The 16,143-nt window shown below is 50.9% G+C and overlaps 1 protein-coding gene across 1 annotated transcript in view; it reads left to right on the forward strand.

Moving 5' to 3' along the window:
• Nucleotides 1-348: 348 nt before the first annotated feature.
• Nucleotides 349-16,143, forward strand: part of PTGFRN (prostaglandin F2 receptor inhibitor) — an 83,414-nt gene continuing 67,619 nt past the window's right edge. The window contains exon 1 of the mRNA XM_025453400.3: nt 349-732. Coding sequence (XP_025309185.1) covers nt 684-732 — 49 coding nt within the window. The 5' untranslated portion in view covers nt 349-683. The remainder of the gene's footprint in view (nt 733-16,143) is intronic.

The following is a 16,143-nucleotide window of genomic DNA, read 5'->3' on the forward strand; positions in this document are numbered from 1 at the left end:
GGAGGGGGCGCTGACCGGGGCGCGCGGGCGCGCGGCGGGGGGGGCAGCTGCGGGACCAGAGACACGCGGGGGTGCCTCGGGAGGGGCGGCGCGGGGTGTCCCGGGGCGGAGCTCGGGCACGGGGTTTCCAGGCGCGTCCGTCCCGGGCCAACTTTTAAAGGTCGGAGGAAAGTCTGTCGCGGGGCGGGGGCCCGAGGGCAGCGCGGGGTGGGCTCCGACTCCGCCTCCCCTTTAAGCGGGGCGGGGGCGGGGGGCGCGGCCTCCGTTACCTGGAGGGGGAGGGGCTTGGGAAAGTTTGTGTTTGTTGCTGGCGGAGCGCCGGGTGGGAGGCGCGGGCGGGCGGGCGGGCGGGCGCAGCGGCTCTTCCTTCTGCTTTCGGGAAGCGGTCGGGGCTGCGCGTCGGCTCGGCGGGGCGGCTCCGCGCCCGGCTCCGGGTCCCGGCCGGAGGGGGGCGGGCGGCGGGCGGCGGGCGGCGCGCGGGGGCGGGCGGGGGCGGGCGGGCGCGCGGGCGGCGCGGAGCGGGGGGCGCGCGGAGCGGGGGGCGCGCGGGCGGCCGGCGCTGGGACTCCTCGGCTCGCGAGCAGAGCGGAGCAGGCGCGCGGCCCGGGCGGGGAGCGCGGACTGGAGCAGCCGGAGCTGGCGGCGGCGGCGGCGGCGGCGGCGGAGAGGCGGCGGGGGCGAGCATGGGGCGCCTGGCGCCGAGGCCGCTGCTGCTGGCGCTCGTGTGGCTGGGTGAGTGCGCGCGGGGCCGGCGGGGCCGGGGGGGCCGGGGGGGTCGGGGGGCGCAGCTGCGGCGCGCGGCCTGGGGGCGGGGGCGCGGGGCGGCTCCGGGGAGGGGCGGGGGCGGCGGGGCCGCGGGCAGCCGGGCTCCGATCCGGCCGGGAGGGCCCCGCCAGGCCGCGCCGCGCCCCACCTGTGCCGGGGGGAGTGGCCCGAGGCCCGCCCGCCGTCGCCCTCCCTACCTGTTGGCCGCCCGGAGCCCGGCTCACCTTGAACTCGGGGCCCAGGAGGTGCCCGCGGTGCCGGCCTGTCCGCAGCGGGGCGGAAGCGGGCGCCTGCGGTGTGGCCCGCGGGGGCCGAGCCTGGCCCGAGGGTCCCCGGCCCGCGCCGGCCCACGCCGAGTCGCCTTTCCAGGGAAGGGGCACGACCCGCCAACTTCCTTCTACGAAGGTCACGGGGCGGCCCAGAGCGCTGAGGGAAAAACCCGGCGTGCGCGTCCTCCGCGGTGTCGGCGGTGGCTCGATTTTCTGCCTCAGTCTTTTTCCTCCGCTCCTCTGGAAGCTGCCTGGCTGCACATTTGCACACAAAGACCCGGGGGCCTTGCCTTGGCTTCTCCAACTTTTCCTACCTGTTACTTTTCGTCCCTGCACGGTCCCCTGTCTTCCACCCTCCCCAAGCCTGGGTGCCTCCTGGTGATTTGACCCAGCACCCTCCCCCCCGCCCAAGGAATCTTTTGATTTTTTTTTTTTTTCCCCTCTTTCTTCCTCTCCATTTTCCTCTTACCCCATACACACAGACACCATTTTCGTGTATATACACATGATTATGGTAATATGGTTATTTAACATAACGATGCAGCCGTCAGCCCTAGAAATACATGTTTGTAAGGTGCTGGAGGGCTGACCCCAGTGCTTTGATATTCTTTAATATTCTTGGATCCCTTTGGTCTGTGTCAGCCAGAACTGAAGGAGTCCTGTGACCTGCCCAGGGAGTTCCCTTCCAGGCCTCTGAGGAAGGCAGATCTGAATCTTTTGCAGAATGCATGGTGTGTGCTGTTTGTCCCAGCCAGGCCCCAGCTGCACACAGGGCAATCGACTACTTTGCACTTACAGTCAGAGGGTCCCAGTGGAAGACTTCCACAGCCATTCCCATCCTGCTGACACCAGGGCCCGCATTGTCTCAACCCCTATGACTCCTGCTGCTGATGGGCCCGCCTTTCTAGCTGCGACCGTGTTTTCTTTCTTCGTCTTTGAAGGGTTTTCTGGAATTCACTTCTCAAGAGACCTCATCCAGTCATATTGCTCTAGTGGCAACCATGTGCAGAAAGCTTCCAGATCTTTCGCTTAGTTTTGTAGCATGTCTTGTATGGTCTCGTAGGGCTTTCCCTTTCCTCCCGGGACCCTTGAACTTCTCTCTTTGCTGTGATAGTTCATGCCCATTAATTGGCTGATGTGTCTGGGTCAAACCAGGCCGTCGCCCATGGTTGCACAGATTGTGCACCGCACAACTCTAGGAGCTGCTATTTAGTTTGCAGCCAGTGGGAATGACCCCCTAGAGTTGTGCAGTATACAACCCATGTGCCGGCCCAGTTGGTGGGCCCATGTAGAAATTTGAAACAAATGCCCTTGAGTAGCTATGAATGAGGGAGAAAAAGGGAGAAAGGGCAAAGAGAGATGGGCAAAAGCCAAAATAGAAGTAGGAAAGCCTGGACAGGTCTTGGTTATACGTGCACCAGGGTATCCTGCAGTGGCTGGGCATTTCATGTTAACAGGAATATCTGAGGTGTCACCAGCCAGTGCCTTTCCACCTAACAGCTCTCAGACTTGGTGTTCCAGATGATGGCTCTGCCCTCAGCATCTCACTCGGTGTGGCTTCTTTGTGACCTCTGGGAAGCCCTCCATGTTGTACTGGCTCCTGAAACTTAATATGTTGATACACAAGCTCATCTTTCCTCTTGTATTGCATCCTGGGCATAATCTTGCCGCCACTGTTCTTTCTGACCTCCACATTCACACAGTCCCTCAATTTCGTGGCTTTTCCGCCAGCACAGACTCAAGTCTTCCCATTCTTCCTGTTTCTATAGCTATAGCTCCCCACAGATAACTTCTAACATCTCCCTGGTTGACCTTTCCTTCCAGCCTCCCTTCCTTCTTAGTTCATCATTTTCCAGAAGGATCAGTTTGGGGGAAGGGGGAGTCCCAACTTTGCTTGTCGGTTATTTTATGGTTTTTCTTCCAAGGACATTTCTGCCCCTTGTGTTTGTCTCCCTCCGAATCAAACACTTTATTCTAAGTTTCATTGTGTGAATGTTCTGGCCTTTCCCTTTTGCATGATCTGGGAACATCCCTCCTGCTTCTTTCTTCTCACCTGTGTATTTTCTTTTCCCCTAAAGTTCGCTTCCTCCTTAAAATTTTCCTAAGTCTGCCTCTCAGTGATCCCATCAGAACCCACTCGGCTTCCTGGAGCAGGTTTTCACTTCAGTTGCCTGTGCCTGACCTGTCTTGTCCATCCATTCAATACAGCATTTCTTGAATCCCCGTGAGAGTCCACAGAATGTCCCAGACAAAGGTCTCCCTGAGTGGTTGGTGCAGGTGGATGGTCAGATAGTAAATAAAACAGCTAACTACAAGACAAAATGAAATACCTGACAGAGAAACCAAGTGCTGGTAGGAAGCAGGAAGGATGATGATGAATTTTGACTTGGGGTTGATTTTGCTGAAGAGGTGACATTTGAGCTGAGCCTTGAGGATAATTAGAATTTTGAAAGGAAGGGTGGAAGAGCGTTCCAGGAAATGCACACTTGTGGAAGGGCATTAAAGTGTGGATGAGTGAAAGTGCTCAGTTTATTCAGGAAGGGCAAGTAAGTTCCATGGCACAGGAGATGGGAGGGGGGAGGTTGTAATGGGAGAGCCTGCTGGAAAGGGATTTGGGGTAGGCTTTTCCTGCAGGGCTGAGAAGTCTGGGCCATGGGGGGTGGATTCATTGGTTTTGGGAGTGCTGCCTGTACTTTTCCTGTCATGTCACTTACTTATCTCACTGTGTATAATTGTGTGTTTCTGGTCTAAATCCCCACCCTGATTATATCACCAGGGGCAGGATATCCGTCCTGTTTAGTTGGGTGTCTGGCACATAGTAGGTATTTGGTAAATGCTGGCTGACTGAATGAATACATCTGTATATCCCTTTACCTGTGGGTAATAGGTGGCCGTTAAAAGCTCTCAGGGTGAGATTGACACAACACACTGATGTGCTTGAGGAGGCCAGTCCTCACTAGAATGCAGCATGAATTAGAGAGTGAAAGGTAGGAGGATCATGGGGAGGGATTAAGATATTCTCTTTATTTGTGTCTTAAAAAAATTCTTTCGAATCCATTGAAATCGTTTTAAATGACAAAAGCACTACATCTATATTTTCAAATTCAAATAGGAAGAGTTTTCTATTAATTAGGTAGGCCAAGCTGCTTTAACAAAGAAAGAGACTCAAAGCATAACTGTTCAAACAATGAAAGTGTCTTTCATAACAGTGCCAAGGGGATGCTTCAGATGAAAAGCTTCTGTGGTATCCCTGCTCCTTGGAGCCATTTTGGCTCCCAGGCTGATGGCGGCTCCCCTGTTTTCCACCCATCTAAGATCACTTCAGTTGTCCTCATCCCCTCTCCAGCTCCATAAGGGGGAAACAGCGTGGAGGAGAATGCATGGAGGTTTCACAGGCCAGGCATGGAAGGGGCATGCATCATTTCTGTTCACATTCCATTCAGGAAAACATAGTCTCCTCACACTAGCTGCAAGGGAAGCCGAGAAATGCAAAGTAGCCTGGCAGCCTCAGAGCACCCCGGCTGTGGAAGAAAAGAACGGATTTGAGGGGAGAGCTAGCAGTCTCCGTGTCGTTGCAAAGGATGTAAGGTGAAAAGAAAATGTGCACATCCTCCGCTGCCCAGGCTAAGCCACTCCTATAACGTGCACGTGTTCATATGCTCAATGTCTTGTTTGTTCTTTTCTCTTAGTTTCTGCAGAGGCCTCTGTACCAAATGGAGTAATGATGGTTGCCATTTAGATAGTAAATCTTGAACATCAGGTTTTATTTGATTTCTCTTATTTAATCCTTACAACACTTTGAGAAAGGTGCTGCACTTTTCTCCATACTGCACATGAGGAAGGTGACACCTGGAAAAGTTAAATCACGTGCCCAGAGTTGTACAGCTGTTCCGTGGCAGAGCCAGGATTTGGTCACGGGATTCCATTCTGCCTGTACTAAGGAAAAAACATTGACTAATGTTCGCCATAACCTTACACTGTGCGTTGCTTGAGACTAGTTTCTGCAGAAAAGGGTGGTCGTGTTTTGACGGCCGGAGCACAGTTGAAAATAGGAGGGTGAGGGGCGGGGGGTGAGTACAGTCCAGATGCGGTTCCTGGAGGGGCTGGACCAGGAACCACCTCCCAGATGTGGTGACTCTGCAACCCCTCTCAGGTCACCACGCCTGCTCAGAGAATTGGGACCAAAAGGCAGCTTCCTCCAGAAAGGACTGAAGGAGGGGGAAGGCTGGCAGGAGGAACCCTAGTGAATCCATCCAGCTTAACGGTCTTTGAAGTGTTGTGGCCTTCAGAGATTCCTTGGCACTCATTTTAGCCTTGTTAACAGAATTCCTGTATCTGCCAAGCTGATTAATGCCTGCCCTGGCTATAATTATTCTTATTAGCCTGCTGAATAGGGACCGTAGTTGTCAGTGATCGTTCCTTACAAGGCAGTGGGGCTGGTCGGCATTTATATGGCTATTTTGTTTCAGTGATGAGCTGCTGAGCGGATTTTTACCCTGTAGATTGAATGTACATTTTCATATCGGTGCCGTGTCTGGCAGTTAAATAAGGTGTGTGCTTGTCTGTCACTGTGTGTCTGTGTCTCACTTTATCAAATGAAGTTGGGGGGAAGCTGTCAGGGCAGTTCAGAGCTATTCAGTTTAATTGCATCGGTTTCTTAAAGGCAGGGTAGCAAGGCCATTCGACTCTCTGCTTTGGGAAAATAACTTGAACTGGCAAAAATTCTTCATAATTTATCTTCTGGAAAAGGCGAAGCGCTGCAGTTGGCACAGTTAGTGGTTTTCAGATCTTGGAATATTTTTCCTCCACACCAACTGTACAGTCTTTGCAAAGCAACAGAATTAGACGCAGTAGTGAATACTGTTGTGGGCCAGCGATGTGATTTCCAGTAGACTGGAGATAATGACACTGTGTACACGTTTGTGTTCTGTGAGTGCTGGTTTCTCCACAATACTCGCTAAGTGTTCGTGTGAGATTATGGAGTCGCTAAGCAGCATGATTCAAGTTTAAGTATGATGTTCTGAGACCTTAATTGCATCCTGCTTCGCACCTTTATAAGCAGCTGGAATGTGAGCATTTACATCACTAAGGGTATTTCAGGGGAATCGGGAAACACTGGCTAGTGTTGCTCTGTCGAGGATGAATTTTGCTTAGCACCGTGAAGAACAGAATTATGTTTAAGGGTTCAGGGCATGTTTCAGAATGGGTGCTACCTTTGAATCCTGATGAACCAGAAGCAGTGTACAGACCCATTGGGTTACCGCACGGGCCTTAAAAGTGACACCAAGCCAAGAACATCCTGACAGTGGCTCTTCTTTGTCGTTACTTAGAGCTGGACTGGACCAGAATTTGGCAGCCTGTGGGCCATGATAGGGTAGGTGTGTCATGATGCTGAGGCCCTCAGCTCCTGGAGCTTAGAGGTAAGAGCTGCCTCTAAACCAGAAGCCCTGTTTACTGAAGAGAGTCATATGGATATTATCACTTCCTGTGTGTGCTCTGATCTGATGGAGATTGCTAGTTATCTCTTTTACCTGGTGAACCACAGCCTATTAGGCCTGGCCTGGCCTGGGGATGAGCTGTTTGCGGATGGAGGTTGAGCAACCCAGTGACCTGGCAAGGAGGTCATTTATTCATTCAGTGACCCCCAAGAGTATGCAGCCCAGGCACTATTCTGAGTGCTGATTCCTCAGTGAACTGAGCTGACTCAGGTGGGCGATCCTGGGTGGGACAGGTTGCTGCACAGAGCTTTGGTGGGTGGTATCACCCCAAAGCGTGGCACCACCTGGATGACTGAGGTGAGGGTCAAGGGCAAGTTCTTGGGAATGGCTGCAGTGAGGGGGCAGGACCAGGAAAGGAGAGGAAAGGAGAGTTCTAGGAGGCATAGTCAGGGACCCAGGAAGATCCAGGAGAGCACTCTATCAAAAGCCAGCAGAGACGGTTTAAGGAGGCTCCTTAAAAGGGATTGGTCACATGCTGCCGAAAATGTGGGAAGATCAAGAGGAAGAGGAGCCCTGGCTTGAGAGATTGTGTGTCTAACTCAACAGTGAAGGAAGAGGCAGCATTCACTGATGTGGAGGCGTGAGCAGAGCCATAGCAGACGCCACAATCCACCTTTTCAAGTGGTCCCAATAGGAGAGCACCGTGAGGGGAGTAGCTTGGGGTGCAGGGACTTGAACAGCACTCGGGGCCTCCAGCATGCCTACGGGGAGGCCCAGGCTGGGGAGGACTGTGAGTCTGCACTCAGGGAAGGTGGGGCAGTGGGGGGTATTCCCAGGTACCCCTGGCCTTGAAGGTCAGAGTGCCAGGTCATCTCCCAGAGAGGAGGGAAGGGCCAGGTGGAGGGCGAATATGCTGGGAGCAGTACTGTGTGGGAAACATGGTCTCAGCTCTGCTTTCAACCTTTTTAGCCCAAAGAATGGCCACAGAGTTCCCAGACATGCCAGTTAGAGGTTCTCTGTGTGTTCCCTTTCAGTTTCTGCACAAGTGGAAAGTTCTCCCCCTGCTCTCCTGGATGTCTTCTTCCATGTTGATTGGTGGAATTAACCTACTTTCAATAGCTGCTTTTAGGCCTTCAGCTGTTAGTGGAATCTCCAGCACAGGGACTCTGTGGCCGTTTCATAACCCATCTTTATCTCCTCCTCATCAGCTAAGAAGATTTCATGTTACAAATAAGCCATTCCATGTGCTTTTTAAAAATGGTTTCTGCTCTTGGAAATCCCTTACATAGAGGAAAAGTAGGCCTCAGGCTTTGGAATCTGCCCTCTAGCAGCCCTCCGGCCCTGGACAGGCTTCTTAACCTCTCTGAACCTCAGTTTCTGCATCTGTAATATGAGATGGGTATCTGTCTTGCAGGTTTGTCAGGAAGACTAAGAAGAACGTATCTAGAACAATGCGAACATTACATTTTATGTGATTCCCTCAGACTTCGCTCCTCAAGGTGGGGTCTGGGGGACAGCAGCATTGGCAGCCCCAGGGAGAATCTCAGGGCCCAGTCCAGTCTGCTGAATCGGAGATTGCATTTAAACCAGATCCCTAGGGGATTTGAATGCCCACTAAAGTTCGAGAAGCCCTAGCCTGGAAGGGAGCTCATCATATAGGTTATCTTGTGGCCTCGGCTTCCTTGTTGAACTCTGAGGCAAAGGCCATGGTCAGAGTCAGAGCTAGAGGAAAGTGGGCCGGGGAGGGCTCTATGGGCACATGGCAGGTGTTTAGTTGGCCACGAAGGATGGGATTAGTGTAGGTCTGTCATGTCGGCAATTGGCCTGGTTTCATGACTGTTATATCAAGTTTGGCAGCCTGGAAGCAGGGGAGGGATATGGTATGATCTCTCCATGGGATGAGGGATGCAGGAATCTGTAGGGAGCTAGTGACAGCCGTCATGGAGACGGTTGGCTAGGGAGTATGGCTAGGACAGGCAGGTAAGTGAGGTTGGAAGGCCTGATGAATTGCAGAAGGTTGGAGGGTAAAAAAGATTCAAAGGCTCACAGGAGTGAGTGGTTTGGGAAGGTAGGAGGTGAGGCTCCAAAGAGGTAACTTCTGAATCCATGGTCTTGGAAGTGGAAATCTGAGGGGGCAGTAGGCTGAGCGGGCAGTAGCCAATATAGACACTTGGCCAATTTTTACCTCTCTGGGCATTTTGGCCAGTTTACCTCTCGTGACTGACTGGGTTGGGCCTGGGTGGATGCAGAGACGGTGGTGTAAAGTTTTAGATGCATTATGTTCTGGTGTTGTAGGGAAAAGGCAGTAACCTGAGACTAAGATGAACTCAGGGCTGGGGAGAAACCAACATGGGGGTTATTTCCTCCCCAAGAAGTTTCTTCCTGCTTTTTACATAGCCCTTCTTTTGTGCCAGGCACTGCACTTAGCATATGGGAACTCATTTAGGAGGGCTTCATAACCCATGAGGTAGGTGGTTATTACCCCCATTTGATAGATGAGAACACTGAGTTGCAGAGACATGAAATAACTTGCTCAAGGTTATAGTACCTGACAGAGCTGCTGGGATTCAGACCCTCAGGCCTGGCTCCAGAGTCTGGATGCAGGACCACAGTGTGCTGTTCTGCATCTCCCCATCAGTACAGATGCTCAGAGTCAAGCATGTGGTTGAAAACAAAACATAAGAGCGGGATTGATACAATTAGCCAAAATGTGATAACATTTGTTTCCTTGTCTTTTAAAACAGGAGGCGTAGATTCTGGCCCTTGACCTTCCACTCACTAGCTTTGTGACTCTGGACAAGCTGCTGATTAGCTCTTAGCCTAAGTCAAGTGGGGCCTGGGCTAGTTGACCTGGAAGGCCCCCTTCCACCTCCAGAACTCCTCAAGTCCACGCTGAGCCCCACTAGTGGCCGTATAGGCTGCTTGGTCCAGCCCTGGAGTCCCTGGCTCCTAGAGCATCTTCCGCAGCACTCACCTATCTGCAGCGTGCCCCTCTCACCTCTCACCTGCCTGCCACCTCTCCACAGAGGGTTGGCTGGTGCCCAGAGGGCTTGAGAATACTTTGTTGTTTTGTTCCATATCGGCAACTACTTTCTCCTTCCAGATCCTCTTCCCTTGCCGGGAAACAGGCCATCTTTTCCGGCGGTTCTTCAGGTTATGAAGGTGTCCGACCACCAGGCTCCCTGCAACCTTAGATGGACCTCTGGGAGCAGTCGCAGAAACAGAGAAAGCAATTGGCATTTCTAGATGGCAGACTTTTTCTTATTACTAATTTTTTTCGCCGGGGGTGGGGGGGGGGGCAAATTTTGTTTGAGGAAATCAGCCGGAAGTAAGTTGGGGTTGAAATAATCAAGTCTCAGTCCTCAGAAAGGTGACTTGTGTTTTCTTTCCCCTTTTAGCCTTCAAGTCTAGGGGAGAGCCTAGCACATGGTTTTGCTGCTCAGGCTCTCCTTTTCCGAATACTCTCCACACAGAAGAGACAAAGACATCTTAAAATGTGTCCAAATATTGACACTAGTTTGGATTTTCCACTTTCCTAAAGGATGGGAGAGTCGAAATTCAGACGTTTCCAATCAATAGCCTTAATTGGCTGAGAAATGTGTTCCTCACGTTTGGGGACTTTCTTCCTTTTCATTCTCTTAGTCTGAAGGGGGAGGTAGAAGTGATTTGGGCTGCAACACTAGCTAAAAGGGTGTAACCTCCACGTTGTTGCTAGGGAGCTGTGTTTCTGGCCTTGGTCTTTGCTGCAGCCTGGCTACTTTGGGACGGAACTCTTGCTGCTGACCTAGTGGTGTTCTCTCTCATCTTGGATGTGAAGATTTCTCAGGCTTACGGAGAGCCTTCTAGGGAGTGAGTTCTCGCAGATGTTAAAAGTGGCTGGCTGGCTTGCACAATCTCGGAGGTGAAGGGGTGCGTTGTGCATCATAAACGCACTGTCCCCTAGGATGTCCTCAAAGCAGAGTATTAGCCGATTTGGTGTCTGTCCAGTGTTGCTGCTGCTTTACTTAGATTGCAGTGAGGACTTAAAAAAAAACAAAAAACGAAACCAAAAAAAAAAAAAAAAAAACACTTTTGGCACAGCTATTCATTTTTCCATTTTCCGAAGGCTGGCATGTCCAAGTGTTTTCTTATTTATTAGAAGACATTATAGTCCATCATCTTCGATTGAGAAATTCATCCAGTAAGTTTCAAGTTCAGGCCGTAGTGCCTAGCCCAGAGCCGGGCACTCGGTGGGTGCTTAGGTCGCGCAAAGTGAATATGGTTGTGAATAAATCATTTGTGCCCAAGCACCACCCTATTCTACAATATAAGACATTTCTGCTCTTTCTTGTGATCTTAATTTTTAGGACCTCAGCAGCATTTAGGGATTGTGTACTGTGTTTCTGACACTGGGAGATGGCAAAGGAATTAGGAAATGGGGCCAACCTGGAGACCGAACCCATTATAACAGAATTGATTGTTGGTGTTTTTCAAACATCGAAGCGGTTGAATCATTAGATAGCTGTGCATATGGGGCTGTCAGAATCAGGGGTAGAAGCAAGGCCAGGAGCTGTTATTATGGAAAGGCTCCACGGAGCAGGTGGGACTCGAAAGCCATGTGAGCCAGAAGCAGTGCAGAGCATTTCAGGTGGAAGATGACCAGTGCCATTTCTTAGAGGTGGGAGATGATGGGCGTGGGCAGGTTGGCATTCCAGCTGGGAATTAACTGACTTAAACTGGAACAGTAAGAGAGACCTCAGGGGACATGGATATTAAACTCTTAGGAGGGGAGGTTGGCGGAGAAGCAGAATGTGAGCAAAGTCACCCTGAAAGGTGTTGGCAGCATTGTCAGCACCCACAGAGCAGCTCAGAGCCTGCATGCACAAGGCCGGTGAGGTCTGCTGGGGCCTACAGGAAGTAGCCTGCTAAATTAAGGTGATAAGTCAGGCCATAATCCTATTTGGGATTGTTTCCTACAAGGATAATGGCTCACAAAACAATCACCGATAGTACCCTTAGGTAGTTGATCAGAGTGTTTCTTCAAAGGCCTAACACCTGATAAGAGCCACAGATAAGTTTTAGAGGAAAGATGGGGAATTTTAGATGCCTTTCTGTGGAAACCAGGTTTATGCAATCATGCGGTCTGTTCAGAGTTCCACTTTAATAACAGTTTATCCCACCAATAAGCTGCATTCAGGACATCAGTACAAGTCCCAGAAAGTGTCATTTTGTACCTGGCTTGTGGGTAACTGGAGGAGGTGGGCTTTGTCAGCACACCTCTGCAGTGTCACAGAGGTAGCTCCATTTGCAGCCTGAGGACCCACGGGAGTCATTACAGACCTGGGTGAAAGTTTGGTCCTGAGGAAACAGCAGTGCTAAGGCAAGCTCTGTGTTCTGTCCAGCATGTTTGTTGAGGGCACCTGAGCCTCAAAACAGAGCAGTGTGAAGAAAGGAACACACAGTCAGGTTTTGAGGACTCCTCTTGATGTTTTCCCAGGTGACCCTCACTCCATGCCCTTGGAAATGACCACATAATCTAGGTATGGAGCACTCCCCTTTTGTTGATATGTCGTCTTGGAATTAATTCCATCTGTTTGATTCTTTGGAGCCCAGGTCCAGCTTCGCTGCCCCAGAGAGGATGACACATTCAGATCCAGGACAAGGTGGCCCAGAACACATTCCTTTTTCACAGGTGCTCATTGAGCCACTTCCTTCAGAGCGCAGCCATCAGTTGATAATGATCTTTTTATTAGGAGGGGTATTTGTCTCATTCCAGCCATGAAAACAGGACAGAGTCCATTTTCATTTATCTGAGTATCCAGGAGTTCAAGTCCGTGAGTGATTAATTTGTGCGCTTAGAAAACATCTGTAGAGCAGTATGCATGTACATATGGCATCTGTGCTGCCTGTGACATAAGACACCTGTGTGAAATGCACATATGAAATCTTGAGATGCAAAGGAGGCAGAGGTTATCCATGTGTCCTTGCTAGCTTTTTTTTTTTTTTTTTTTTTTTTGTTACTCCACTATTCCTGAGAGAATGGCTTGTGACTCCATTTCTAGAATCGAGTGTTGAGGAGCAGAGTAGGAGAAAAGAGAGTGTCCCCCCCCCGCCCCCCGCCATGAATACAAAAGGATGGACAAGTCTTCATGCTTCCTCGTGAGAGTTTCTCCATGTTTCTTCCTTGGCAGCATGTGTGGAGGACAAACGACTCATAGGTTCTCATTATTGTCTCCACACACCCTCCATCCCTTTCTCCTTTGTGGCGTCGACACAATTTCCCCCATCCCAAACTGGCATCTTCTCCCTTTCTGGGCTTCGTCTTGGTTGTCCACAGCATGGAGAAGCAGACTTCTTTCCTTGCAGGGCAGGCTTCAAGTGTCTCGCAGCTGCATTAGTCCCAGCCGCAGACTTGACTGCTTGTCATCACTGGCCAACAGCCAGCTCTGGTCATGGCTGAGGGCAGGGGCAGTAGAGCTGCCGGTGGCAGGTGCCTTATCTTTCTGTCTGCCTCCTTCGAGACTCCTACTTACCATCTACCCTGTGCCAGGCATGATTCTCAAGCTCCAGGCACTTGAGGACGTAGACACAGTCCCGTGACTCCTGTAGCTGCCTGTCTAGATGTGGAGGTGTGACACATGCACAGGAAGAGAGGTGGCATTGAAGAAGTGTCCAGGATGGCTAGAGTCAAAAAAATGTTGAAAGTTTGGAGAAAAGGGAGAGTATTGGAGACCAGTTCAGACAGAGGTGCTCTTTACAGACAAGGTAAAATGACTGACCTAATCCTCTCTGCCTGTTTGTATTACTACCTGTGTCTCCTCTGTACCTATCTATGCATTTTTTTAGGCTTTGGTGCCTTGTCCAGAGTGAGAACCTTCTACAAGGTTCCGAAGCACCCAAATACGTTGGCTTCTCTAGCCCCAAAGAAGAGCGGTAATAAAACTGATCATCAGAACTTGGGATTTGGAATATTGTGATTTGTGTTTCACATCCCAAGGGGCTGAAGTCCCCACTCTGAGGTCTCTTGACTGCTACTGTGTGTTACGGTTGCTCTAGCCATGTGTCCTTCACTTTCTGTGATGAGCTTAGCAAACAGCTTTTTTGAAAATGATTCGGCTCAGGTCACGATCTCAGGGTCCTGGAATTGAGCCCCATGTCAGGCTCCCTGCTCAGCAGGGAGTCTGCTTCTCCCTCTGCTCCTCTCCTCACTTGCACGTGCACTCTCTCTCTTTCACTCTCCCTCTCTCTAATAAATAAAATCTTAAGAAAGAAAGAAAAAAAAATGATCAGGGGTAATTTCTTTCCTTTTTTTTTTTTTTTTAAGATTTTATCTACTTACTCATGAGAGACCCAGAGAGAGAGAGAGAGAGAGCCAGAGGCAGAGACACAGGCAGAGGGAGAAGCAGGCTCCATACAAGGAGCCCGACTCAGGACTCGATCCTGGGACTCTAGTACCACACCCCAGGCTGAAAGCAGGCGCCAAACCGCTTAGCCACCCAGGAATCCAATCTGGGGTCATTTCTGATATACATGAGATTAAGTAACTCCCATTGACTGACTAGACAATGATCCAAAGATTGGTTTCTAAGATTCCAGTTTGCAGAAGTTCCTTGAGATTGGCGTGATGACAATCATTCTGTCACCAGGCGTGTTGCTGGGCTGGGAACGTGGTGATGAGCTGGGAATGATCTGGGGCTCCCAGTCTTGTGAGGGGCTCCCAGTCCCATGAGGGAGGCAGATAAGCAAACAGGCTGCTAGCAGTGGCTGAGCCAAGTTGACCCTCAGCAGACACATTCAGAGCTCTGGCTGGGGACCAAGGCAGGGGAGGATCAGGAAAGGCTTCCGCAGGGTGGACTCATGAGCCCACTGAGTCTTGTTTATCAGTGGGGTTTTGTCTGGCTGAGAAGGGCTGGGCTCTTTGTTTTAGGCAGAAGGAAGAAAATGGGTAAAAAGTGGACCTATACCTATTTATAAGAGCGTGCTGGTCTTGCATGAAGGAAGAAAACCCTTTGTGGTTGGAGTGGAGGGTTGCCTTGCAGGTTCTTCAGAGGGAAAGAGCTGGGACTGGAGAGAAAGTCATGAGATTGGGAAGCACTTTGAATGTTACCTGGAGGAGTTTAAGCCTGATGTCGTGGGGGAATTTGTCTGGTTGTTTGTTTTCTTTTTTTCCTTCCTGGTTCTGTCTTCCCTAGAGTGCTTTAAGCCCCTCAGGTCCTTGTTACTTGTATTTCAAGATTCCCACTGTTGGAGAGCTCATCTCTTCCTGGCCTTTCTGCATAGCTGCCACCCTGTACCCTCTCCTCAGCTCTGATACTGGGCAAGGTACTGGCTCATCACCTTCCCTGGTGATGTGGTTCAGCACATACTAGGTGTGCAATAAAGAACTGCTGAGTGGAGGAGTGAAAAATCGGATTGAGGGAGCCAGAGTCTTCTGTCCAAGGCAGATTACCACACTGTATTCATCACTGGGCCTCAGTGGGGAAGCTGGGCAGAGACTGCCACACCACCCACGGCATCTGGCAACATGCCTAGAGATGTTAAGGGTGGGCCTGAAGGCTTTGTGGTGGAAGAAGGGTGGACAAGGCAAAGGAAAAGCAGGAAAAGGATACCGGAAATAGTAAAATGGGGAGAGAGGACAAAGCTGCTCACCGTAGGGAGTAGAGGAGAATTTCAGCTACTACCTTAGGTGCCTTTCATGTCCACATGCAAGTTTAAATCCAATAGGAAGCCCCATTCTCCTTACTAGAGGCTGAAAGGAGGACCAGGTGTTCCCACAGAACTTGGCAGACAACATTGACTAGTTCGAACATGGGGAGAATTGAAAATGGTTGAGTAGTGACGGATGCTGGGCAGTGCCTGGTCCGCGAGTGCTGTTCATTTGATAGAACGCTCTAGAGTAATCCTTGTGGATAGATAGGCCTTTTCTGCCTCTGGTCCCCGGACAGAGAATCGTTCCAGTCATTGCATGAGTATTGAGTTATTTTGGTTCTTCTTCAGTGTGGCCTGCTGCAAAGCGGTTTTTGCACCTGTCCTTTGGTCACCTGACTTCTCTGAACCTCAGTTTCCTTATTTAATCCTCTCAAGGTTGAGTATTCAATCATGTGAACAGGATTTGCAGACTATAAAGCAGTGCTATAAATGTAAGGTGGTTTCTGTCAATTACTGAGTCCTTGAGGGCAAAGCGGTCTGCTCAATACTTGGTGTACTGTGTCCGTTAGGGTTCCATCAGGGAAGGAGAGCCCCCCTAAATAGAATGGAAGAAGGCGTGTGTTAGAGGGATTAATCTTTACACAATTACGGGAGGAGCTGGGGAAGTGACAGCTTGGAAAAGCGGACCTGGAGGATCAGAAGAGAAGCACTAGTCAGCCCTCCTGAAGCACGGGTGGACAGGTGGAGGCCTGCAGAGGGACCTGGGAGCCGTGCAGAGTGGGGTGGGGAAGAGGGGATGGCAGCCTCTTTGCAGCCAAGCATCTGGTGGTCTTGGGGTACACGTTGGTCGGTAAGGATGGTAGTTGGGAAGGAACCTGGAGCAGAAAGAAAAACAAGGACAAACTAGTGCCGGCCAGCACCTGTGCATCCACCTCTCATCACCATTAATGATGGTGATTGCCAGAGCATGAGGGCTGCGGCTTCCCTGGCTTCTACCTCCCAGATTCACACCCTCTTCTAGTCTGTCTAACTCTTAACCTGGA

Source organism: Canis lupus, chromosome 17, assembly GCF_003254725.2.
Source record: "Canis lupus dingo isolate Sandy chromosome 17, ASM325472v2, whole genome shotgun sequence".
Taxonomy (NCBI): domain Eukaryota; kingdom Metazoa; phylum Chordata; class Mammalia; order Carnivora; family Canidae; genus Canis; species Canis lupus.